Source organism: Juglans regia, chromosome 1 (assembly GCF_001411555.2).
Source record: "Juglans regia cultivar Chandler chromosome 1, Walnut 2.0, whole genome shotgun sequence".
NCBI classification, from domain to species: domain Eukaryota; kingdom Viridiplantae; phylum Streptophyta; class Magnoliopsida; order Fagales; family Juglandaceae; genus Juglans; species Juglans regia.
In genome coordinates this window covers 3,272,923-3,297,702 of record NC_049901.1, presented here as the reverse complement: position 1 = coordinate 3,297,702, position 24,780 = coordinate 3,272,923, and the positions used below count along the sequence as shown (strand labels likewise).

Below are 24,780 nucleotides of genomic sequence, written 5' to 3'. Positions count from 1 at the left end.
AACTTTAAAAATTAAAAAAATATGGAGTGTGAAATGTGATAGAAGTTGTATAACAAAACTCCATCTAAAGTAGCATAACCTCTTGTTTTCTTTTTCATTTTTTTAAAAGAAAATAATAAGGATTTCGGGGTTCCGCTTATGCTCTCGTTTATATATATATATATATATATATTATTTAATAATTAAAAAAATATTGTTTAATAATATTATAATTTTTTTAAATATTTAAAAATGTTAAAAAAATGATGTGAAAAAAGAAGTTTTAAATATTTTTTGTTTTTTTTCACATCATTTTTTAATACTTTTAAATATTTAAAAAAATTCACAATATTATTAAAAAATATTTTTTTAATCACTAAATAAAAAAAACTTAAAAAAAAAAAAAAATTTTGAGAACGGGAGCATGAACGTTACCCTTTTTTAAAAGGAAATGGCCAAGTTTTGTTTAGCTTTATAAGTTCTATTAAAATTGGAGAAGTTACACTTACAAATAGATCTCTTAAAATTAAACTTACGAATTAATTAACACGATTTCATATGATATATTATATTTAATATTTTAATAAAAATAATTTTAGAATTTAATATAACACATCAAATTACGTCGGTTTGTAAATTTATTTTTATAGAATCATTTTGTAGTGAAAGCATTTCTCTTAAAATTGACTCCTTAAAAATGAGATCGACATTGAAAAATAAATTTTCTTTTAAGTGGATCTTACTTATTTGTACACCCTTATGTTATACAAATAATTTTTATGTTGAATCCCCACGTCATAAACCAACTAAATTCTTGATCTCTTATTTGTTCAATCTACCCGAGCAATATCTAAATGCCAAAACCTGTGTTGGCAAATGATCTCAATAAGACCCTACTTTGTTTGGACTGTATTTTATATGGTTTTGATTTGATTAAAAATAAAAGATAATACGAGGTTAATTAGATCATGATGAGATGGCTTTTCTTTTTGATCTTCCGTTCCTCTAAATTGAATTCAACCCTTAAATCATCTTTGAGTCAAATGTAAGACCCTATTATATGAGAAGAAACACCTCACAACGGGACATGATTAAGATGATCTGCATTCTTTCTTTTCGCCCTCATTGTTTGAGAGAGGGCGAAAAGAAACTGAAAAAATATTTGAACTTTTCATCACACACTCTCCAACTCTTATCCATTAAGGTTAATGGAGTTGTTCTTTTACTCTCCAAACTTTTTTCCCAACCAAACAAAGAAAAAGAAACTAAATAGCAAAGCAACCACTTGCCCCAACTCTCGATCTTGGCAGCCTGCATGCTGCCTGCTGTTATATTGGTTATAATGGATTGTCCTCCTGCATTTGTAATCTTGAATCTTGCTATATTGCCCCTGTGACTCGTTAAAAGAAAAAAGGCCAACAAATTGGGTTTTGCACCCACGAAATAATCACACGGATATATACTACCTAATACAATGCTACCTTTGTCTAAAGTTTTTGTTTTCTGGTGCATGCTTATAGTTTTGTTGACTTAAGAAAAACATACGGGAGGTTGGGTTTTTGTTTTCATGTCTGAAGGACAACTAAAACTTCACTGTTCTAAACAAATTGGGATTAGTGATCAAAGGAGAAAAGGAGATCAAAACACTAATAAAGTTTTCTGAGCCAACAAATACTTGCAGAATCATAGAAAATCACTTCATTTTCATTAGCAAGGCCAAGCTTAATCTTGAGCTCATGTAACACTTATAATAACCCCAAAGTCGTGGGGGTAATGCTTCAAAGACTTATAAATAATAATGTATTTACCATGCATATTGGTTTCCTTCCCTTATTGCCTTACCCAGAGATTTGAATGCCGGTGAAGGAAACTCTCCCAAAACCCAAATGACCAACCTGGTACAGCTCCAGCCAAACCCTCTCAGCTTCAAACCTGGCACTACCACTGTCCATTCTCTCTTCTTCATCAAACCCAGATGCAATTTCTGGCATTCCCTCCACTTCCCTCCTCTTTCTCACATTCCCATCCCTCTCCACCACGCAGTCACCCTCACTTCTCCTGCATTTCCTCTTCATCTCCGGCCTCTGACCCTTCTTCCTCCCCAATCCCAGGCATCTCCTCCCCACCATCCACGGGACTTTCACAAGCGCAAGAGCAAGAAATTCCACCACGGCGAACGGGCAGCAACAGAGGGCCACGCAGTCTGCTACCAACCCGGCAGTGCATGCTCTGCAATGCTTGCCAGAACACTTGATCTGATCTCCATCATCATCGGTGGTGTACCTGCCCTTCCTCGTGGGTCCGGCCCTGGGGGCCTCGTGGGTCCCATTTTTACGTGAAACTGGAGGTGGGTTCTCATCGTCCATTTGATTTTCTTGATCAAGTTTCAAGCCTGCAAAAGATGAAAAAGACTCTGAATTCTCTCTCTCTTCCCTCCTTGTTTCTCTCGTTCTCCGTAGCTGCTAGCCTGTAAGCTGTAACCTTACTACCTTAGCACTATAAAGAATTCCAAGGAGCTTCTGCTTTTGATGTCATACGTACAAGAAATCAAATACTTCTTCATGCATTTTTATCCGAGTAATTCTGAAAAGGGTAAAAGGGTCAATGTAATTTTAGAGAGAGAGAGAGAGAGAGAGAGAGAGAGATGTAATTTTCTGGGACTGGGTCACTGACTCGCTTAAAGCGATTTTGGCACTTGTAGTTGAGTGTAGTTACCTTGAGAGGCATTCTACTTTTACAGCTTTGGGACTCGGTGATTGACCATAAACAGGCTCCAAGATTCCCACACTCCATTATAGAAAAAAAGCATTATTTTAAACTCTGGGAGAGAGAGATTCACTAAAACCATGCTGCTTTGGCGGATAAACAACCAATTAAAGGGGGCTTTATGCTGATATAAACGCCTTTGTCAGCTCCACCTCTGAATGATGGACAAGTTGGGGCTTAGGAATTGGTGTGAGTGAAGGGGCAAAATGGTAACATAAACTGCTATAAAAGATTTTAATTGTGGTGACAAGTGTGTTTGTATGTATGCATGTTTTTCCTAGAATTAAAAAAAAAAAAAAAAGAAAACAAGAAGAAGGTAAGATTGATAAGTGGAATGTGAATGAGACGACAACACCAAGCAGAGGCCAAGTTGGTGAAAAACTTTCCCTCACTCATAAGCTGAATGATCATTTCGTGCTTCATGCCTAATTTAGCTTTGCAACAATGCTTGGCCTGTCTTTATGTGCATGTTCTTCCATCTTCACCACTGAATTGTCAAAGAACAACATCAACCTTTTTTTTTTTTTTTTTTTGTTTCCCTCAACTGTTGTCAAAGAACATCAATCTTATATTCTCAACCACCCTTTTTTTTTTGATAAAACAGATGTTACCCTTCATTAAGAGAGGACTTACAAAATTGACTTGAAAAACAAGTCAATTATAATCGTTAGTATCTTTCCAGTACACTTTCGTAACTGACATGGTCTAGTCCAGATTGTAAATCTCTAAAAACCTAGATCTTAAAGAAAATATCACCTCTATTTACGACAGAGATTATAAAGTCCCATACTCCGACTAAACGGGATAGGGTATATCAAACCCCACCAAACCCTGTCAACTCAACGCACGGGGGACTCACCCAACCACCCTTTTAAAAAGTTGTTTTTGTGGGTCTTTAACTTAGGTAATGAATTGAAAATTGCAATACCTGTTCTAATTGTCATAGTCTCCAGAGTACTTTTCATTCCTATAGGGTTAATTGGTTTATTATTAGCCAGTCAATCAATATTTAACTGTCCAACGTTTATTCTTGGTATGGCATTTTTTTCTATGATTTTTTTCACTTTATTTTCATATAATTGTTAGTGTCATCTCAATTTCAGTGCATCTTTATTAATTATTCTTTCAAATCTAAATCATAATGGTACACTCAATTGTACCTCTATATAATAATAACAATTTTCTTTTTCTTTTGTTCGTGAGAGTGAAGATAAATGACCCCATTTAGGGTGTGAAAAAGTAAAAGTCAGGACCCTATCAATTTCCTAAGTTTCTGAAATATCTAGAGTTTTGTTTCCATTAAAAAAATCAAAAAGTACTCTTGAATGTGCTGTCAAAATCAAAGTGAGATCCAAATCCGGAAAAAATATTAAAATAACTTCACCATACAATTTCGAAGATCAGAGTAGGGATGCTATTAAATATTATAACTAGATTTAATAATAAAATAAAATGAGATAGTTTTAAATAAATTAAATAAAATATTATTAAAATATTATTTTATATTATTATTAATATTTTAAAATTTTAAAAAATTGAATAATTTATTATATTTTATATAAAAATTTTAAAAAATTATAATAATGTGAAGTGATGAGATGAGATAAAATAAAATGATTTAAATATTCAAATGAGATCTCAAAATATTCGTCATCGATGATGAAGCCCATTGGGCTGCCTAGTAAAATGGTAGAAACTATTGAAAATGATATTGGTGCACATGGGACACGAAATTAGCCCAATAGAATGGGTCAACTTAGAAGGAAGGATCGAAAACAATCCACTTAAAAATAAAAAAATATATTCATCATTCACACACATTATATATATATATATATATATATATTTTTTTTTTTTTAATTTTAATAAATGTGTAATATATGAATGATGAGTAAAAAAAATTAATAAATTTAAGATGAATAAAATTAAAAAAAAAATGATGTGTTGAGATGATGAATAATAAATATGATTTTAATGCAGTAGTGGGTGGCAATGTTTTGAATACCGTACTAGACGTCGTACCGGTCAAGGCACTGGAACGAAATATTTCCGTACCGGTACCATTTCGGGATAGCGTTTCGGGATAATATTTCGGGATAATAGATATATAAATAAATTATATATATAAATATATATAAATTATATTCTAAAATAATAGTCTATATATAAATAAATTATATATAAATACATATATATAAAAATTATAAATAGTCTAGTCTGAATTAGGGGTTAAAAAATAAGTTTGTAGTTTGAAAAAACGAAAAAAAAAAAAAAAACACCTAGGCCGAAATATCGGCCGGTACCGGCCGAAATATAGGCCGGTACAGGCCCAAATTTAGTCCGGTATGGCCAGTATTTTAGCCGGTACGGGACAGATATAGTACCTGTACCGGCCGGACGGCCGAAACGAAAAATTTCGGCCGTACCGGCCGGTACGGTACGAAATTTAAAACACTGGTGGGTGGACCCACAAAAAGAAAGCAGGGTATAAAACAACTTAATTGATCTATCAAAGTTGACTTGATTTTACTGCCACCTCTAGCTAGGATGATGCTTATGCCAAAACCCCAGACCCCTTGGGAACTTTGCCAGCCACTCGATCAAAAAGGTGGCTAGTTCCAAGACCAAGATTTTTATAAGGAAGACTAAAAAACAATTGGTTTTAGTTTAACTCATATATTAGAATACACACAACATTATTATGGTCTGTAAAATAGTCATGGAATCTGACTCTATCATCATCAAATTAGCTAGAGATTATGAGTTCATAATAATCTTAGACCATTCCCATTTTGGTTGGAACAGATGGGCTAGCTCGGTCACAATCCCAAAGTTAAACTGCGAAGGGTCAACTTAAAAAGTTTTCTGGTAGTATCAGTTCAGTTCAACCAAAAAATTAAGATATTCTTCATCTAAAGACAGTCTTAGTTTCCTATATTAATTCCTTGTAAGCTGGTTTCGATTCATTCTTGGCTTGAAATATTATGCCTACTACAAGCACCTGACATGGATTTAATCAAAGTGAACATAGGTCACTTGCATATATACAAGGTAACTGATCAATGAGTACCAGAAAACAACGAATTGAGAATATCAGGCAGATCCATGCTCAAATATTGGGTCATTTTTCATTGAAATGAACGTGACAGTTAGAGGAAAAGAGGGAGAGTTTCACTTTGAAGAAGCTGACAGTACTGAACCTCCTTATACACAAGCCCGCAATAGTACTACCACTTGTAAGCATTAGTTAGATCCAGCAGCAGTTAATGCAGCAATCATGGTAAAGATGTAGTTTCAGAAGTCAATTAACGTGCTCAAACCGATGCTTCCCACCAGTGAAAATGGTTTAGAACTTTATAGTTAATTGCATGCAAATGGATAGAGAACTGCCTAGCTAGATAGCATTTCAAGCAGAGATCACAAAGTTGCATGTAAATGTCAACAATGAATATAATGATTCATCCGTAATGAAGAATTTAATTACCTGGGCACAAGGTTAATTGGTGGAGAGGCCAATGCAGATGGTCACTGCCTCTAGTTGTCTTTGCCCAGCGAGACTCTGCTAGCTAGAAATATTTATTACATGTGATCAAGGACGACTTCACAATCGATTTTGGTGAGTGGTCTCTGATCTATATAGGAGTAACAGAACTTCGATCTGATCTGAAGTGCCTAGATGATTTAACTCTTGTTTATCCAGCATTTCTGCAATCGGAATCTCTCTCTCTCTCTCTCTCTCTCTGATCTATGTGTGAGTGTGTGTGTGTTTGTGAATATATATTATATCCATGTACGGTTTTTAACCTATTTTAGTTACTTCCAAACCTTTCTTAATTAAAGCAAAAGATTTTCTTATATAATACTCAGGGGAATCAAAATATAAAAATAGAGAGAGAGAGAGAGAGAGAGAGAGAGAGAGAGAGAGAGAGGACATCTAAGTAGTAAGTACTGTATCAGATGGGCATTGGTTTCATGAGTACCGATGACAGGGAATATAGGGAAGTGTTCCTCTTCTACCATGCTCTTTTTCCACTTCCTGCTGTTTGGTTTGTTGCGCGATCTGCAAGAGTCATTCACGTGCATCCACATTCAACTTCATCTAAACTAATCAGAAATCACCGAGACAATGCGGTCATGGTTCCACCAGATCATCTTGGCCGGTGACATTGTAGATTGTAATAACTTTGTATGCAATCTTATCTGTTAATTCATATCCTGACTACTACGTACAAGACTGATGTAGCCTTAAAAAATAGCAGACGGGAAACAGTAACTAATAGAATTATAGAAGCCATCAACATATATAAATCCAATTAGCAAAAATTTCTACCAACATGTAGTTCCAAATTAGGAGATGAAAAAAAATGAAGATATACAACTTCAAGAATCATAATAACATTTATAAGAGTGTTCATCAAGGAGCTCTCCGACTGATTTAGCAGCCCCGGCCTCAGCCTTGAGGAAATCTCTACATGCCATAGGTGTTTGCGTATTTCCCCCATTTCAAGCAGAGAGCCTTTGAATGATGTGGTAGATCCAATCCAGAGAAGTTCCTGTCATTATTATCAAATTCATTCCCTTTCCTAGAGTGGATTGCTAGAGCTGTCATTGCTCACGTTTGGTCTTTAATAGTTCTAACTATCGTATCTATGTTTCTCTCCTGAATATAAGACTTTATTCAAGCCAATGCAATTACCCCGAAGGAGGAAAGCTGCCGAGACAAAGAAACTAAAAGGCAAGAAAGGGGGAGGGGAGGATGGACAGTATCACCGTTCTATGACAGATTGAGCAACAGAAGAAAGGTAATAGACGGTCAAATTTGTGTAAAACATCAAAGTCTTGTCAGTCATGACCCATGTGTTGGTGTGAGAAGGCATATTCTGCAAATTTAAGTTTTTTCCCCTCAAACTATAACCTATTTTGTAATATACCCACTAGATTATCAAAGTTGTCATTTCATCTCCCAATTTAAATTATAAGTTATCATTTATCCCCTCTTTTAAGACCAACTGTTGAATAATATTATATTATATTATCTATTTTTCATTCATATTAACTATCAAAACTTAAAATGAGTATTGATTTATAAATTATGTTTTAAATTCAGTGGTTAAATTAATATTTAGATAATTTGATAGTCAAATTGGCCATAATAGTTAATAAGATACTAAGAGTCTAGGATCGGAAGGTGCTTTGAAATTATTAAAGGAATTATGGTAATTGATAATACCCAAAAATTGCACAATAGGCTGGAATTGAAGAAAGAGTCATTCCTGACCCACTAAAGCTCTTATCACTAGGTTGAAGAAGCTAAAAGAGAAGTCGAGGTAGCAGTCTAAATTTGATCTCTCTAAAGTCGTCTCGTCCTTTCCCTTTATCCTCTATTCCTTTTTTTCTTTACGTCATATCTCATTTCCTTTATGTCACATCTCCTCTTTTCTTCCCGACATCCTTTCTTTTTCTTAGCCTTTTGTCCTCTCCTTTACTCCTTTCTTCATTTTACCAGGAACCCTACCCTTGAGCTGGGGTTGGAATGTCATATTGGGCTTGGAATATTTTATTCCCTCTAATATTAGAAGTTTAATTATAAAAAGGAAAGACAATTTTTCATGCCTCATTTTATTTTATTTTGTGTACATGTTTAATTTTGGTTCTTTTTAATTGGGGCCATTGGGCTTTTATCAAATTACGGTGCCCTCGGAATCTACTTCGGTCTGGGCTCGATAGAGATTGATTGGTTTTAAATGCCAGAAAAGCCCAAAAACAATCTATAAATTCTACAAGCATCCTCTCTCCCGTACACATTCGAAACCCTAGGTCGCTAGTCGTCTCTCTGTCTGTGGTTTTCTTCTTCATCTTCTCTTACCAGTCTCAGATTTAACTTTTGATCGAATTTTAAAAACTTTTTCTCTGTAACGGGGCAAAGATGAAGAGTGCATAGATTTCTGACACCTCTTGTATGAGAAGAGCCTTCAACAAGCTCTTCCTTGAGCAGAGACAGCAACTCTCTGAGCCCCGAAGCATCTTTTTTCAACTTCTTTCTCTGCTATTTGTTTTTATCGATTCATTTTCTCGTGCCCGCGTTTTTTTTATTTCCTCGTAAGGATCTTGTATGAGTGGAACTGGTTTTGGTTAGAGCTATAAAGCAAATGTTCACTTGATTCTTGTTGGCTAATCATTGCTTTGGTAGCTCACAGTAGATTAATGCTTTCCTCTTCCCAATTTGTTTTAATATCTCATGTGAGTTTTGGGTTTCTTGCAATGAAAATAAACGCTTATTCTTGTGTTGGAAGCATCATTAGTATGTTGTAGTTTCGTCAGTTTTGGGGACAAAACTTAGGCACGGTTTGCATAAAAAAATTTTTGATTGAGAAATGATAGATATAGTCTATAAGCGTCTCGTAATTATTTAAAAAATAAATAAATAAGAGATTTATATGATAATAAATAAATTTTTTAATAGTAAATTTTATTTGTTTTTAGTGATTGCATCGTATCTGTGTACTTTATGATTATATGTAATATTATTCGTTTAAATTTATCTATGAATTGAATAAAATATTGTTAGAATATTATTTTTTAATATTATTATTCTTTTAAGATTTAAAAAAATTGAATTGTTTATTATATTTAGTGTGAGAATTTTAAAAAAATTATAATAAGTAGATGAAATGGTATGATTTAACTCTTTTTATCATATTTATGGGTGCTATCAACCTCCTACAGGACGGGGGTGGAGTTTTTACCCTCGCCCCCAGGATGCATCTCGGGGCAGGATGGATTCTCAATCTATCTTGTGTCTATTTATTTAAAAAAATAATATTACATTTTATTTGGTTTAAAAATTATTTTTAAGTATAAAAGTAATTAAAAATATATTTTTACATCTAAATTAAAAATTTAAATTTTGTTAATATGATTATAATTTAATATTTTTTAAATCTGTTAGTGTATATTTTGTACAAATTATAGTGTATTAACTTTTAACTTATGTAATTTTTAAATTTTTTATTATATATTTTGTGAATAAGTCTAATAAATTATAATATATATTTATTTATTTATAATTTATAAAATATAAATATATACATATATAAATGTAAGCTAAGAAATGCATGACAAGGTTAGACTCTCCCTGCCACCCGCCCCCACTAGAGGCCCTAGATGGATGCGGAGTGGGGCGGACAGGGCGGATCAGCCCGCACCCGCTGCCCACCCCTGAGAATTCATAATCGGTGAAAACTACTGAAAAACAACTTTTTACTTGGAAAGAGAATAGTTGAGAGCAACTGCAAATGTGCGAAAAACTATGTTGGACTGTCATTCTCTCCCAAAGATGTGCCCGTCTAATTAATTTGTATAAAGTGAGTAAGCGGGTGACTTGAAAAGGGACGTAATTCGATCTCTTAGCATTCACCATAACAGCATCGGAGTGTTCTTGACATGAGAGTAGAAAGCTTCTCATTCGACAACCGAAACCGAGCCTGAACATCTTCGGAATCTGAATTCCCGCAGATCTTGTTTGTTGGCACCCCCGCTTCCCGTGCTAACTTTTCTGCTGTGTCTCTGTCAACAACATCATCGAAGCAAATGTATCTGCCGCCTGCATTCTTGTCCATTGCCTCATAAACGCATGCTTCTGCTGCTGCCAATTTGCTTACACCCACAGTTGCCAGCGTGCCGTTTGCGTACATCTCTTGTGCGCCTACATTTTTATACAACCTTTGTTTATTTATTTGATTAGATTTAAATATGTTTCCAGCAGTCTCCATAAAAAACTCAATCTTCAACCAGGCAAATTCTTCATTTTTTTTGGGACAAAAAGTGGTCTTGAGGATAAAGACGATACCTTTAAGATAAGCAATTGTTGCCGTTGGATTTCTAGGACAAAATTCGGGACCAGTAACGAGAGCTGGGCATATGGTGGCCAGTTTTAGCCCGGTTTCCTTGGCTACTCTCCATGCAGCCTTCTCTGCCCTCAGCTTACCCAAGGAATACCACAGCTGCCATGTTTTAGAAAATCAAAATCAAGGATACAAACACCTTTTGGGTTAAGCGAGTTTTGCTTCGATCACCAATAAATCATGGCTTGGATGCGCGAACGTAGTACCTTTTTTTCTGTGCAGAATGATACATCACTCCAGCAGTCATCGTTAACCACAGGGGAGAGATCACACTGGTTGTTTCCCCGCCAGACGCAAGCTAAGAGCGAGGATGTCAGAACGCACTTTCTTACCGATGGTGTTCTTGCGCATGCTCTCATCACATTCTCGCAGGCCTTTACTTCTATCTCGGCCATTGATTTCTGCATTTCATAAGTAAATAATTTCATAAGCTGATCAAATTACTTATTTTAGTTTTATAACAAGTGGGAATGGTTAATTCTCGTATTGGACCGTAACATACTTGGACTCAAATTTAAAGGATTAGTGAGAGATTTGAACAAAATTAGTGAGAGATATGTCATTGTCTCAACAGACTTTGAACAAAATCAATTGAAAGTTCTAGGTTGACCCGCTTGTGCAACCTCCAACTTGTGCTTATGATTTATCTTTTTTATTCCGTAGAGACCGGTCAGCAGAGTCTGCTCTGGCACTCTTTGAGTTGGCTTTGTCGCCAGTGTAATAATGGAAATTTTATGTCGATGACGTTGACTGAATTGGGCACCATTTGTTTTTCGTGTTGCCATCTGTTTGCGAGCTAGCTATGAAAACTGGTCGATGATTCCAAAGAATGTAGTACAACTCAAGAGAGAAAAGCAAAGAGAGATCACGAGGGGGAGTTGGAAAATTTGGTTGGTACCGGAGGCTGTTGGCAAGTTGAGTCAGGTGGACCAATTTTTATTCAACTTTTGCCATCTGCATACATCTATGCATTTATACAAAGGGACCAAAAAGACATGATCAATATTTAGAAAATTCTATGTAATGTGTGAGGTAGGTGCCGACGTTTAGAGACCAAGACATTAAAGTTGTTTAGTTGACAACTTGGTATAGGTAGGTAGGATCTGCGTGAACTTTGAATTGTGAAATGGCAGACTAAAAGGGCAAGAAAAAAAAAAAAAAAAAAGGTGTTAAAGAGAAAGCTCACTGTATAGCCGGAAAGTCCAGCAGGGTCGGTGAATGCAGAGGTGTGAAGGACGCCACGACACCCCTGGAATGCTTCTGTTAAGCTTTCAATCTCAGTTAACTTCGCCATAACTGCTGATAGGTTATTGTTACCTGTCATCATCTCTCCTGAGCTTTCCATCTCCCTCAACTTATTTATGTCCTCTGCATGTTCATGAACGAAAATTATACACGTAATTTAATTTCTTTGCTAATCTGGGAAAAAAAAAGGTAATGATAGTGCATATCAAATTATTACTTCGGAAAAGAGCAACTAAAAACACCTAAAAAAATAACACAGTCGACTAAATAGATTAAACAGGACACCTGCTAAATGCAAGTGATTGGAAATCCAATGATTAAGTCGAACTTTCATTGGATTGTTAGATTAAACAGGACACGAGCTGAAACAAGAATGAAGCAAATTTGAACCTCATCGGGGGTTTTCTTTGATTTGTCATCAAATTTTGCAAAAAAAAAATAATAATAATAACCAAGCAGTGCTCAAAGAAACCAGAACCTTGAAACTGAACTGAACTCAGTACATGCTGTATCATTGTGCTGGGACTGGGATAGTTCCGATCGATCTAACAATCAAACATAGTATTATCAGAAAATTACCTTGATTTTCAACAATAATCCGGACGGAGTAGCCACCAACCAAAAGCTTGTTTACAATAGCGAGACCTAAATAAGAGACGCCACTGGTGACACAGACCAACTTGTCTGCATCATCGATGCCCATACCCATGGAGGAAACACGTACTCCTTTGAATTGTTCCTCATCTTTCCTCCTTTGCAGGCCTGCACAAGCCACCAACATCCGCCGGAGTTCCTCCAACTCCACCCTCATGCTCTCCTCTGACCCCAAAATCCCCATATCTTAATGAAAGATGCAATCAGTAAGTATCTGCTCCAAACAATATGACAAGCTTTATGGGATAGACTCGAGAGGTTACAGCAACAACAGAGAATGAGAGAATCTACCCAGAGTCATGCAAACGGCACCGTTATTAATAACTCAGCTTGATCTATATTTTCAAGAGCGTGGAATTGGCTGGGGTTAGCTGCTCAATCTTGGCTAGCTTAGCCAGCCAAATTACTATTTCTCTCTCTTATATTCATACTTCTTATAAATAAAAATGAAGAGGCCAGGAATTCCAACTTCCAGAAGCTATCCCGATCGTGCTTATAGAACTTTGACTATCAACAGTGAAAGATATCGTAATAAAGAAGTGATTGACAGATACGTGCTGTCTAGAACTTCATTTTTGCAGTGGTTGGTTTGTCCTACACATCGCGCAATTAGGAAACGTCCCAGATCACCAGATCAAGGAGCCTTTTTTTTTTTTTTTTTTTTTTTTTTCCTTTCCTGGCGCAGAAGAAAATCCGAAGCAATATGTTGACTACTCTCCCCCTTTAGTAGTGGTAGGTTAATGCAATACGCCAGTTCAAAATTAATGGAGGGGCATTCGCTATCAGTACCTATAATATATGTACCATTATCTGAGGAAAGATGTTGGTAGTTCAATCTAAGTCAAAAGTGGTGGTTAATTAGTTGGTTGTGTTCTATTGATTTTTAACAAATGAAAAGTGTTGTACCCACAAAATGATTTTATAAAAGTAAATATATAAATTAATATAATTTTATATAATATATATTAAATTTCTTTTATAATAAAAATAATTTTATAATTTAATATATCACGTCAAATCATATTAATTTATAAATTTATTTTTATTATATTCTTTCCATGGGTAAAACATTCCTCTTGACAGATTTTATTGTTTCGTGTTTAGAGAAGTGAATAATGTATAGTTGACTCTTGGGTTATAAAGTGAAAAATGTTGGATGGGCAGCTCGGCTCGGCTCGGCTAGAAAGAACGGCTAAGTGGGTAAGTGGGTAAGTAGGGCCCGTCACGTGTTGAATGGCCAGTATGCACGGGATGGCTTGCTGTGTTTGTTGAGAGAAGGATGTCCACTGGGAACTTACCCCAAAACTATGCTCCCCATCCACATTCCATTGTCAACTAACGAACCACCTTTCGCCTTCTTTTTATTTTTCTATTTTTTCTTCTCATTTTCTGTATTTTCCATTTAGTTCCTAATCTTTTCTTAAAAATTAAATTTTTTTTTTTTTTTTTGTTAATATATTTAGAGAAGTAGTCAGATTTTTAGACAGGATGTCGGGAGCTACCCATAATAAGTAATGGACCGTTCTTGGCACACCCATAAAGGGTTTTTATTGGATCTGACACAACTGGGCTCGGCCCTGTTTTTACTTCTCTAAGCAAATGGGCTGGGCTTTTGTAAATTTAGTTGCGTGGTCTTAATTGCATGGCCCAGACTTACCCGTGGAATGGCTCTCAGTTCGCTAAATCTCTTTTTTGTTCCTCAAACCTTCTCTCTCTCTCTCTCTCTCTCTCTCTCCGTCCTTTCGTGTGTTGGTGTTATGGGCAGCTCGGTCCCGCGCTTTCCGGTCACCTGCAAGAACCTCTCGTTGGATATCAAGGTAAAAGTCTTCACCTTTTTTATTTTTTGAACTAAGAGGGCCTGAAAACTAAAGCAACCTTATTGCCCATCGCCTGTTTGCTTCAGCGCCCAAATGTGGATTCTAGTTTCATTGTCATGCGTCCCTGCTACCAATTGGCTATTCATATTCCTCGTAATTCTCTTTTTGGACAATAAGCTTAGGTGATTTGAAGTATGGGGGTTACCGGTTATGGAATTTAAGACGCGATTAAGGGGGCCGATAAGCTTAGGTGATTTGAAGTACGGGGCTATGGAATTTAAGACACGATTATGGAGTGAAATGCCCGTTATGGTACTTAATACCTCGGTTGTTTTTTAAAATATTTGGCTAAGAATTCCTTGATGTAGTGACAGTTATGTGTGATTTCAACCATAATAAAGGAGAACTTTGTTTTGACTTGATTGCTTATCTTGAAATATTGCCTCCCATATGTCATGGCATCTAATGTCGTTCTTTTTTATATAAGCATGTATTTTTGGAGCATGGGAGGGGAAAAAAAAAAAAAACACGCGAGACTTCATTTTGTTAAATTTCCACTCTTATTGTCTTGATGATGATGATGTTTTTGTTCAAGGTATTGTCTGTATGCGTATGTATATTAGGAAAAAGAAATACAATAAAACTGCAAATGTATAGTCCTTGCTATGCATGATTGGGGATCTTTTTGTGATTCATGAAGGTAACTAAATCCAAAGGTTAGCCTTGCTAAAGTAAGCGAGACAGGTAATGATAGGTGCTTTGAAGACTGGGAGCGTTCCTTGGACGAGCTGAAGAGATTTTTCTGTAACACACCATTTTCCTGGACTTCGGTCATTGCTTGTAATGGAGACAACTTTCATAATTTGCTTGTATCCATCACTAGTGCTTAGTGGATATTAGGTGTATTCTGTGTATACATCCTGTGCTTGGGCTATGCCTTTTACTTTCAATTAAGTTTTACTTTTACTTATCAAAAGAAAATGTAGGCGAGACAGGTGGCATTTAACCTTCCTGATCTAACAAAGAGTGTGCGACATTATATAAGCTTCTTTCACATATATAAAGGTTCTCTATATTGTTATGTGTTTCGGTTTCAACTACCCAAATCTATTTCCCAACAGAAAGTATGGTAATTTTGTTTATCATTAATTATCCCAGTTGCCTGCTTGCTTTCTTGCAGGGGAACAAAACAGACGTTGTCCTTTGCAGTTACGATGACCATTTTCTTGTAAGTTTGAGGTTCATTTTCCCATTGGAATTTTTTCCTAGAAAAGAAGAAAAGGAGGAGGGGTTTGATGCCTTCATGTATGTGTTCAAAACTTCAATCCTAATGCTCGAAAAACTTTTAGGTCATTGCAACTCAAATAGGAGCTATGGGAACAATACTGCATGCCAGGTGTGCTTATTCTTTTCATTTATGTTCTAGAGCAATCGTGTGAAGTGGAGTTTCCTTTTGATTTAGATTTGCATTCATCATGCTAGTAATTCGTACATTCCATTATTGCTGGGTCCAAGACCTTGCCAGTTATTGACTCCGAGGCTCACAATGGAAACTCTTGTTATTTATACTATAAAATAGAAATTTCCTGTATAATGGAGAAGTACATCGAACATACATTATATCTATATCATGTCCTCCAGTTATTGGCCTAGAAGAAGTGACAGAAACAAGTTCTTTTACATTAGATATGTGCTTGTTCACCTAAGGAATTCTCTCTCCTAAAATTCTCTCCGTACACTTTTCATTCTTTGGTTTTCATATTCTTGTTTCTGGAGTTCTTTGGGCTGTTTATGGTGGTTTTCCTTGTGGTGATTTGTATGTAGTCCAGTTTAGAGTGCCATGATAACTGGTTTTTGAGTTATTGGGGTGTTTTAAAGATGGTTTATCCTGTAGAGGTGGTGATCGAATCTAAATGTTTTATCTTGTCTAAGACTGGGGGTGGCATGCTGAGGGTCATCGAAAGAAACTGGAAGTCAGAACATGTGGTTCTGTTTGGCCCATCTTCAGTGCAGTGGCTTGGGAAGGTGTTTGAGGAGAGTTTGGAAGGTGGAAGAAAGGAGGTTTATTCAGCAACTAGAGAAGGATACTGTAGTTTAACTGCCCAGCGATGCTCTAATCATCGAGGCAGATATATTGAAGTTGCTGAGTATAACCAGGGGGGGAGAAGAAATGTCTTGTGCATTCCAGAAGGGGAGAATGGTTGGGGGTGGAGGAAGATGCGAGAGATGCTACTTGAGCCGAGAATGGTGCTTCGGGGTGGAGGACAGTGGGATGCTGTCAAGGGGGGGATGAGACACCAAGCTAGGACGTACAAGGAGGTGCTGGCTTCAACGTTGCCGAAAGGGGGGAGGAAGGGAGACGGTGATGGGAGGGGTTCTGTCAGGGTAGGTGGGCGACGTGAAGCTCTGTCGAAGCAGTATGGCGTGATGAGCAACTCACATGGCAGTAGTTGTGCGACATGTCAGGAGGTAAGGGATGTACGTAGGACGTTGCAGGAGGTGCAAGGACAGCTACGCATGCTGCAGAAGGACATGTCCGACGTTCTAGAGGCTGTCGTTCTGTTTAAGGAAAGGGATGAAATGGTGAATTTAAAAGGCAAAGGGAAGGTTTCGGGTGATGGTTTTCAAGTGGGTAAGGGCCGGGGCTTGTGGAGGCAGAAGGGTGGGTTTCCTAAGGCAAGTCCTAAGGTTTTGTCGGGCTTCATACCTGATGGGGCTGGGTCATCTAAGGCCAAGGAGAAGGCCTCGTCGTGTTCGCGCCCAAGTGATGGGGTTGGGCCTGGGCCGGTAGGCCCATGTGTTGGATCTGGGTTCGGGGCGAACCCAAAGTCCACGGAAGGTTCACGAGTCTTCGGGAGCCCCAAACCCGTAAGCTCCAAACCCGTCGAGCTCCAGAGTCTTGGTTTCGTGCCGGAAAGTGTGCCGGCGACGGAAGATCAGGTGGAGGTGACACAGACGGCGTCGACAGAGGAGACGGGGGTCGCCGGTGATGGGCCACCGTCGTGTTGTGCGCAAAATGCGCTGGTGAAGTTCGGATCGAGTTTCTCTCCCCTAAAGGAAGCTCAGACGACGCCGATGGTTGGAGGGGATGAAGGCCTTGCTCCGGCGAACGTTTCTGTCAAAGGGTATGATGATTTTGAGGTGGCTGAGGAGGAGGATGACTCGGTTGATCTCATGCACTCGGTGGAGAACGAGCTGTTTCTCCCTGAGTCGTGCGACCAGATTCTGAGTTCGGTGGAGGATGATTTTTTCTTCTCTCAGGTGTGTGATCAGGTGGCGTTGGAAGGGATTCCGGTGGGTGAAGAGTTCCAGAATTTTCAGATTGAAAGGAGGGGCATTCCTACGCCATTAAACTACTGCTATCCAACCCAAGCCTCAGATTGGGTCATTAATAAGGTGAAAGAGATTCAACATTACGTGGGGATTAATTGTGAAGGGTATGAAGAGCAGTTCATAGCATTGTTAGCGGCTTTGGAAGCGGGACATCAACAAAAAAGGAAAGGGGATTCGAAGAAGAATCGGGAACTGAAAAAATTGGCGTGGTCGATGAATTCAGAGGGAAGTTCCAGTAGGAATAGGGTAAAAGGGAAGGGGCTGGCTGTTCCCAAATGAAGCCTAAGATTGTGTCTTGGAATGTGCGTGGGCTTAACGAGGTAGATAAGCGCCACCGGGTTCGACACTTGCTTCGTGAGTGGAAAGCAGACATTGTGTGTTTACAGGAGACGAAGCTAAAAATGATTGATAGAAAGATGGTGCGAAGTTTATGGAGTGGGGCTCATGTGGATTGGGTTTACTTGGCCTCTATAGGGGCATCTGGAGGAATTGTAGTAATGTGGGATAGGAGGGTGGTGGAAAAAGTGGAGGAATATATAGGGATTTATACGGTAGCGTGCTCCTTTAAAAGTGTGTTCGATAATTTCTTATGGGCTTTTGCAGGTGTCTATGGTCCAAATCTAGATGCTGACAGAGGTTTTTTGTAGGATGAACTAGTAGGGGTACATAGTTGGTGGGATCTTCCGTGGTGTATTGGGGGAGATTTCAATGTTGTGAGATTTCCAAGTGAAAGCTTCAGAAGAAGAAGAGTGAGGCCTGCAAGTGTGGAGTTCTTAGAGTGTATTTTTTATTTGAATTTGATAGACCTTCCTCTCGCAGGGGGCCATGCCACATGGTCAAACAACCGGACTTGGTCTAGCTTGGATCGCTTTCTTATTTCCCCTGAGTGGGAAAGTCATTTTCCTGAGGTGTGTCAAAAGCGGTTGGTACGTTTAAATTCTGATCATTGGCCTATTTTGCTAGACTGTGGTGGTATTCATAGTGGGAGACGATACTTCAAGTTCGAGAACATGTGGTTGAAATCAGAGGGTTTTGTGGAGAGGGTTAAACAATGGTGGATTTCTTATCAGTTCAATGGAACGCCTAGTTTCATTTTTGCGAACAAGCTGAAGGCATTAAAGAGAGACCTGAAGGAGTGGAATAAACAATCGTTTGGAGACATAAGGGAGAACAAGAATATCAAGTGGTTGGAGATTCAGGAGTTAGATAGACTTCAAGAGGTGAGGCCACTTTCTGAGGAGGAACAATTACAAAAAACTGTGTTGGTCGCAGATCTTGAGAGAATTATTTTGCAAGAAGAAATGTCTTGGCGTCAAAAGTCAAGAGCATTATGGTTAAGGGAAGGGGATCGGAGTACGAAGTTTTTCCATAGCATTGCAAACTCACATAGAAGAAACAATAATATAGAGGTTTTGAAAATTGAGGGGATGGAGTGTAGGGATGAGGAAGTTATCAAAGAACATGTTACTGATGTCTTTGAGAAGCTCCTTACCGAGCCAGTGGGATGGAGGCCTACTCTTGATGGGTTGGTTTTTGACACCATTGAGAGGGGGGATGTAGCTAGGATGGAGAGGGTTTTTGAAGAGGTTGAGGTGTTTGAGGTGGTAAGGATGATGGTGAAAGACAAGGCCCCCGGACCAGATGGTTTCTCTATGGGGTTTTTTTCAAGATTGTTGGGAGGTGATAAAAGATGATCTTATGAAGGTGTTTCAGGAGTTGTACTCGGTTGGAAAATTTGAGAAAAGCCTTAACACCACTCTCCTTGCTTTAATACCTAAAAAGGTGGGGGCAAGTGAGATTGCAGATTATCGACCTATTAGTCTAGTGAATGGAGTTTATAAGATTATTTCTAAAGTACTAGCTAATCGGTTGAGTGTGGTGTTGGGGAAGATTGTTACCAAGCCTCAAAATGCTTTTGTAAAGGGTAGACAGATTCTGGATGCAGTTCTTATTGCTAATGAATGTTTAGACAGTAAATTGAAGGATAGTATTTCAGGGATTCTGTGTAAGTTAGATATGGAGAAGGCGTATGATCATGTTAATTGGGATTTTCTTCTATATCTACTGGATAGGTGTGGTTTTGGGGAGAGGTGGAGGTCATGGATTAGTTGGTGTATTTCCACAGCAAGATTCTCTGTATTGATCAATGGCAGCCCAGAAGGTTTTTTTGCGAGCTCTCGGGGCTTGAGACAAGGGGATCCACTTTCTCCCCTACTTTTTGTCCTTGTGATGGAGGCACTAAGCAGGATGATCTCGGCTTTGGTAAATAACGGTTTTGTAAGTGGTTTTCAGGTTGGATCCTTGAGTAGGGGTATTACTACTATCTCTCATTTATTGTTTGCAGACGATACGCTTATTATGTGTGACGTCAATTCTGACCAGTTGAGGGCTGTGAAGGCGTTGCTTCTTTGTTTCGAAGCAGTATCTGGCTTAAAAGTGAACTATGATAAATCCGAGGTGGTGCCGATTGGGGAAGTCCAGAATGTCCAAGAGTTAGCAGGGATATTGGGTTGTAAGATAGCGTCTCTTCCTATGATGTACTTGGGGCTACCGTTGGGTATAAACTCGAGGTCTTGTTCGATATGGGATACGGTGATTGAAAAAATAGAAAGGAGATTGGCAGGTTGGAAGAGAATGTACTTGTCAAAAGGGGGCCGGATCACGTTGATTAAGAGTACACTTTCTAACCTACCCACATACTTCTTATCCTTATTCCCTATACCGGCTAGTGTGGCTAGTAGAATTGAGAAGCTACAAAGAGATTTTCTGTGGGGTGGTTTAGGAGAGGAATTTAAATTTTATTTAGTCAAGTGGGAAAAAGTCTGCCGTCCTATTTCTAGTGGCGGATTGGGTATCAGAAACTTGAGATTGTTCAATCGGGCGCTGCTTGGGAAATGGTTGTGGCGTTATACTAAAGAACCGGATGCCTTATGGAAAGTAGTGATTGAGATGAAGTATGGTGGATTAGGGGAGGGTTGGTGTACTAGAGAAGTTAGAGGCACCTATGGAGTGGGGCTATGGAAACATATAAGAAGAGGGAGGGAGGCATTTCATCATCACACTCGGCTTCAGCTGGGTACGGGGTCCAGGATCAGATTTTGGAAGGATGTTTGGTGTGGTAACAACGCCCTTCAAGATTTGTTTCCTCTACTTTTCCTAATTGCAAGTGATAAAGATGCTACAGTGGCAGAGCTTATGGGAAGGGTGGATAGGAGTACACACTGGAATATCAACTTCATCCGGGCGGCACAAGACTGGGAGGTGGAGAGTTTTGTAGACTTGTATAGTCTGTTGTATTCTTGTCGTCCGAATATCCAGCAGGAAGATGGGTTGTGGTGGACTCCAGTGGGGAGAGGGGTATTCACAGTTAGATTCTTTTATAAGGTTCTCACACAAGAACCCGAGTCACAATTTCCTTGGAGAAGGCTTTGGAAGAACAAGACTCCACCCAAAGCTTCCTTTTTTGTATGGACAGCATCCTTAGGTAAGATTCTCACTACAGATAATCTGAGAAAGAGGAGGATAATCATTATAGATTGGTGCTGCATGTGTAAAAGCGAGGGTGAGTCGGTGAATCATTTACTCTTACATTGTGAGGTTGCTAGGTCTCTCTGGTATGAGGTGCTGAATAGAATGGATCTAGCGTGGGTGATTCCAGAATCTGTGGCGGAAATGTTGGCAAGCTGGACCTCTATTAGAGGTGGGCAACAGATCAAAGCGGTTTGGAAAATGATTCCGAATTGTATCATGTGGTGCTTGTGGAAGGAACGCAATGAGCGGACATTTGAAGACAAAGAGAGATCTTTGGCGGAGCTTAAAAGTTTTCTTTTTTAGGACTCTTTGTACTTGGGCTATTGCTGTAGACTTCAATGGCATGAACTTTCATGATTTCTTAGTTTCTAACATGCCTTCGTAGATAAGGCTTATAGGCATTTGTAACTGGCACTTTGTGGCCTTTAATGAAATAATAATTCTTGTTTACTTATCAAAAAAAAAGATATGTGCTTGTTGACCTGGGAGCATTTCGTAGTTTTCACTCCAAAGAACTCTGCTTCTCTATCTTTCATCTTTGTGAAGTAGAATAAGGATATGATCTTATCTACACCTTTTTAATGAAATATAAATTCGAAAAATAACAAGTGGAGAGGGGAAAAAAATTGTCAGTTGAAAACTTGGCCATTCCAGAAGTTCTACAGTATAGTATGGCCCAAGGTCAACAAGGCTGAGGAGGGGACAGCTTAATTCTTTTAAGATTCTGGATTTAACAAGTGAAAAATGCGAGAGATTGATCAACAGCTCAGTAACTTCCTTTGCTCATCTGTGGCTACCAGAGTCACATTAAACTATTAAAATGATTGCTCTTGCCAAAGGAGCTTCTGAGATCTATTTCTTCATTCCTAGGAAGGAGGAAGGAGTGTCAATCGAGCCAACATTCAACGTGTCTTCAATATTTGGAAAACGAGATGAGGTGAGATAACCTGCATTCTAGCCTGTGTTTGATAACTTGTTGCCAACTTTTTCTGATTTTGATCCGCCGCGATAAATGCAGCCAATGCTACTGGCATGTGCTCGTCAATTAATTGAACACATCAGGTATGTTTTAGTTCACCATGTTAGATAAGTTCATTCGGGTAAAATTCTCATAGCTAAAATCTACAACAAACCAGACTTTCCTTTGAGGACGCTTTTTAAAAAAAAAAAAAACAATCCTTTTGAGGACTTCCCGCAAAAAGTTGTAAAACTATGTTTGTGAATCTCTATAATAAGGTATACATCTCTCTTTTCACCTACAAGGAGCACTGGTGGCATTAATAGAATCTCAATAGGCTGGCTGTAAGTGACATCCAAATGTAATATTAATTTGTGGCCTGGATGCTTGTTTCCTTAGAATCTTACCTGAATCATTAATAAATGGATTGCGTCCTGTTCTGTGTGCAGCACCTCTGGCTCCTCCAAATCGTTGGTGCTTTCTCTTGGACTCAAGGACCATTCTGTGGTACCATTCAAAGACATATTTACATCTTCTTCTGGATAAATGATATGGTATATAACTCATTATTCCACGATTTTATGCAGGAGACACTCAGAGGAATTGTTTCTGCTGTGATTGACAACTGCCTCTGGTAGCATATCGTAGCTGAACTCAAAACTATTTTGCTTAAACCCTTAGATTTTGTTTTTATGATCCAGGAGTGAAACTTCCAGCATTTTGCAGATTGATGATTGCTCTTTTGTTACATTTTAATTCTGAATTAGCAACGTACAACTGCCCAATGTGTAACTTAACAGTTACTCGTAATTTCGATTATTGTTTAATGAGTTTTTTTTTTTTAAATTTTTGGATCGGTTATTGTTTAATGAGTTGGACTTTGACCCCTTAGGCTACATTTGGATGCTGAGAACATCTTAGATGATTTGAGGCGATATGTAAATAGTAATATTTTATAGATCCCATTGAGATGTGTTTGAATGTAAATATGTTGAGATATGTGTTTAAATGTATGAAGTAGGTTGAGATAAGTTTAATTTTTTTATGGAAAATTGAAAAAGTAATTGGTTCTATCAATGATTGGTCTGAGATGGTTGATATGAGTTTGTGTTTCAAACAAAGCCTTACTCTTGAAAACAATTATCGATTTGGGAAACACGCTTGTCCCCAAACTCAGTGCGATTTTTAGGTCTCTCTCTCTGAGGTTCATTGGACTTCAATTTTATACGGATTTGACCAGCCGAGCTAAATAACTGTGTTGATACATCATTTTTTTATTGGCACCAAGTGTTTGAGAATTAAGTTTACAAGCTTTTGACGCCAAATAACTTTAGGTAATTCAAAGAGAAGTTTTTTCAATTCGATGTCCCTAAAAATTGTTTGCACCCAAGGGTCAACATGGTTCAAACCTTAGATTTTTAACTCGTTTGTTTTTACAACTTTTCTTTTCTCTTCTCTTCTCTTCTCAACTCATCTAATTTAATTATTACAATTTTCTTAAATTTACAGAAAATAAAATAAATAATTTAATTTTTTAAAATTTCAAAACAAAAATAATATTTAAAAAATATATTCTATCAATATTTTATTCCACTTTTAATTTTAATTTCAACTCATCTCATTTGTAAAAATAAATGAGGCCTTAAAAGAGAGCATACCACCAAGACTAAGACCTTTTACCACTTAAGACGACTCGGTTACTGTGTTGATACAACATTGAGACAACTCGATTACTGTGTTGATACAACATTGAGCTCAATAAGTTTAGCATTTAAGGCTCATGTTATAAGCAAAGTTTTAAATACTGTTTCGGTTAAGACACTGAAACTAAATATTTTGGTACCGGTACCGTTTTGGAATAGTCTATATATAGATAAATTAATTATATATGTATAAATTATATTTCAAAATAATATCATTGCAAGTCTTAAAAAATTAAGACATATTTATAAACTCAATAATACTTATAAGTTCTCAATCTAACTATTAAAAAAAATAATCACTCATTCACCATGAAAATGAGAGTATGAATTTGATTTTCAGTTCTCGTGCAAAGGAGATTAAAAAAAGTTAAAAAAAATAACCTTCAAATGTGAGAATTGAAGTGAAAATTATGAAAATACACTGAAAATATAAAAATATAAAATTTCGGCTGGCGCACTAAAAACTAGTCGATATTGATCGAAACGCACCGATATGATCAGTATTTGACCCGATACGAAACACATACCTTCCCTATACCGGTCACTATTCTGGCACAATAAATACCGACCGTACCAGCCGATACGGTATTTAAAACTTTGGATATAAGCTCGATTTAGCTTATAAAAAGAAGTAGATGAACAAATAAATAGACTGGTTTACAACTTGCACGGGCTGCCCTATCGTAATTGAACCCGAACTTGAATAGATTTGGATGCTGGTTCGGCAGCAGATATTGATAAGAAACGAAAGCATCCTAGTGAGAAAATGACAATGCTGCTATCCTTAACGATAAGATGACATGGGAACTAGGAAGCTTTACACGCCTATGCCAAAAATATAAAAAATCTTGCTGGCCGATAAACCTTGGCTCCCATAATATTCATGAAGA

The 24,780-nt window shown here is 37.6% G+C and overlaps 3 protein-coding genes and 1 non-coding gene across 7 annotated transcripts; 2 read left to right on the top strand and 2 right to left on the bottom strand.

Moving 5' to 3' along the window:
• Window positions 1-1,659: 1,659 nt before the first annotated feature.
• Window positions 1,660-6,468, bottom strand: LOC108992819. Of its 3 annotated transcripts, none has more exons than XM_018967473.2 (2): window positions 6,230-6,468; window positions 1,660-2,453 (listed from the first exon to the last, which is right to left on the bottom strand). In XM_018967473.2, the coding sequence occupies exon 2, from the start codon at window positions 2,343-2,345 to the stop codon at window positions 1,818-1,820; it is 528 nt and encodes a 175-aa protein (XP_018823018.2). In that variant the 5' UTR covers window positions 2,346-2,453; window positions 6,230-6,468; the 3' UTR covers window positions 1,660-1,817. The 3 variants fall into 3 exon arrangements, with proteins under 3 accessions (XP_018823018.2, XP_018823019.2, XP_035549357.1); XM_018967474.2 differs by having other exon boundaries at window positions 1,660-2,371; XM_035693464.1 differs by lacking the exon at window positions 6,230-6,468 and adding an exon at window positions 2,695-3,013 and having other exon boundaries at window positions 1,660-2,562.
• Window positions 6,469-8,664: 2,196 nt separating this feature from the next.
• Window positions 8,665-8,760, top strand: LOC118344318. The gene has a single exon (XR_004798093.1). It is a non-coding gene; the product is annotated as a small nucleolar RNA snoR1 (small nucleolar RNA).
• A 1,228-nt stretch (window positions 8,761-9,988) lies between these two features.
• On the bottom strand, window positions 9,989-12,931 carry LOC108992817 (cinnamoyl-CoA reductase-like SNL6). Its single transcript, XM_018967471.2, has 5 exons — window positions 12,474-12,931; window positions 11,836-12,017; window positions 10,856-11,050; window positions 10,595-10,748; window positions 9,989-10,450 (listed from the first exon to the last, which is right to left on the bottom strand). The coding sequence occupies exons 1-5, from the start codon at window positions 12,730-12,732 to the stop codon at window positions 10,152-10,154; spliced, it is 1,089 nt and encodes a 362-aa protein (XP_018823016.1). The 5' UTR covers window positions 12,733-12,931; the 3' UTR covers window positions 9,989-10,151.
• A 1,300-nt stretch (window positions 12,932-14,231) lies between these two features.
• On the top strand, window positions 14,232-23,017 carry LOC108992820 (proteasome assembly chaperone 3). 2 transcript variants are annotated; one of them, XM_018967477.2, is made up of 8 exons: window positions 14,273-14,365; window positions 15,066-15,234; window positions 15,524-15,593; window positions 15,715-15,761; window positions 22,100-22,166; window positions 22,248-22,291; window positions 22,637-22,694; window positions 22,775-23,017. In XM_018967477.2, exons 2-8 carry the CDS (start codon window positions 15,209-15,211, stop codon window positions 22,823-22,825), a joined length of 363 nt encoding a protein of 120 aa, XP_018823022.1. In that variant the 5' UTR covers window positions 14,273-14,365; window positions 15,066-15,208; the 3' UTR covers window positions 22,826-23,017. The 2 variants fall into 2 exon arrangements, with proteins under 2 accessions (XP_018823021.1, XP_018823022.1); XM_018967476.2 differs by lacking the exon at window positions 15,066-15,234 and having other exon boundaries at window positions 14,232-14,365; window positions 15,546-15,593.
• Window positions 23,018-24,780: the final 1,763 nt, after the last annotated feature.

Coding starts and splice junctions, on each gene's coding strand:
- LOC108992819 (XM_018967473.2), bottom strand. CDS start 2,345: ATGGACGATGAGAACCCACCTCCAGTTTCACGTAAAAATGGGACCCAC.
- LOC108992817 (XM_018967471.2), bottom strand. CDS start 12,732: ATGGGGATTTTGGGGTCAGAGGAGAGCATGAGGGTGGAGTTGGAGGAA. Junction 12,018..12,473: donor GATTATTGTTGAAAATCAAG/GTAATTTTCTGA, acceptor ATGAACATGCAG/AGGACATAAATAAGTTGAGG. Junction 11,051..11,835: donor CTGGACTTTCCGGCTATACA/GTGAGCTTTCTC, acceptor TATGAAATGCAG/AAATCAATGGCCGAGATAGA.
- LOC108992820 (XM_018967476.2), top strand. CDS start 14,306: ATGGGCAGCTCGGTCCCGCGCTTTCCGGTCACCTGCAAGAACCTCTCG. Junction 15,762..22,099: donor GGAACAATACTGCATGCCAG/GTGTGCTTATTC, acceptor CTTCATTCCTAG/GAAGGAGGAAGGAGTGTCAA. Junction 22,292..22,636: donor CAATTAATTGAACACATCAG/GTATGTTTTAGT, acceptor TTCTGTGTGCAG/CACCTCTGGCTCCTCCAAAT.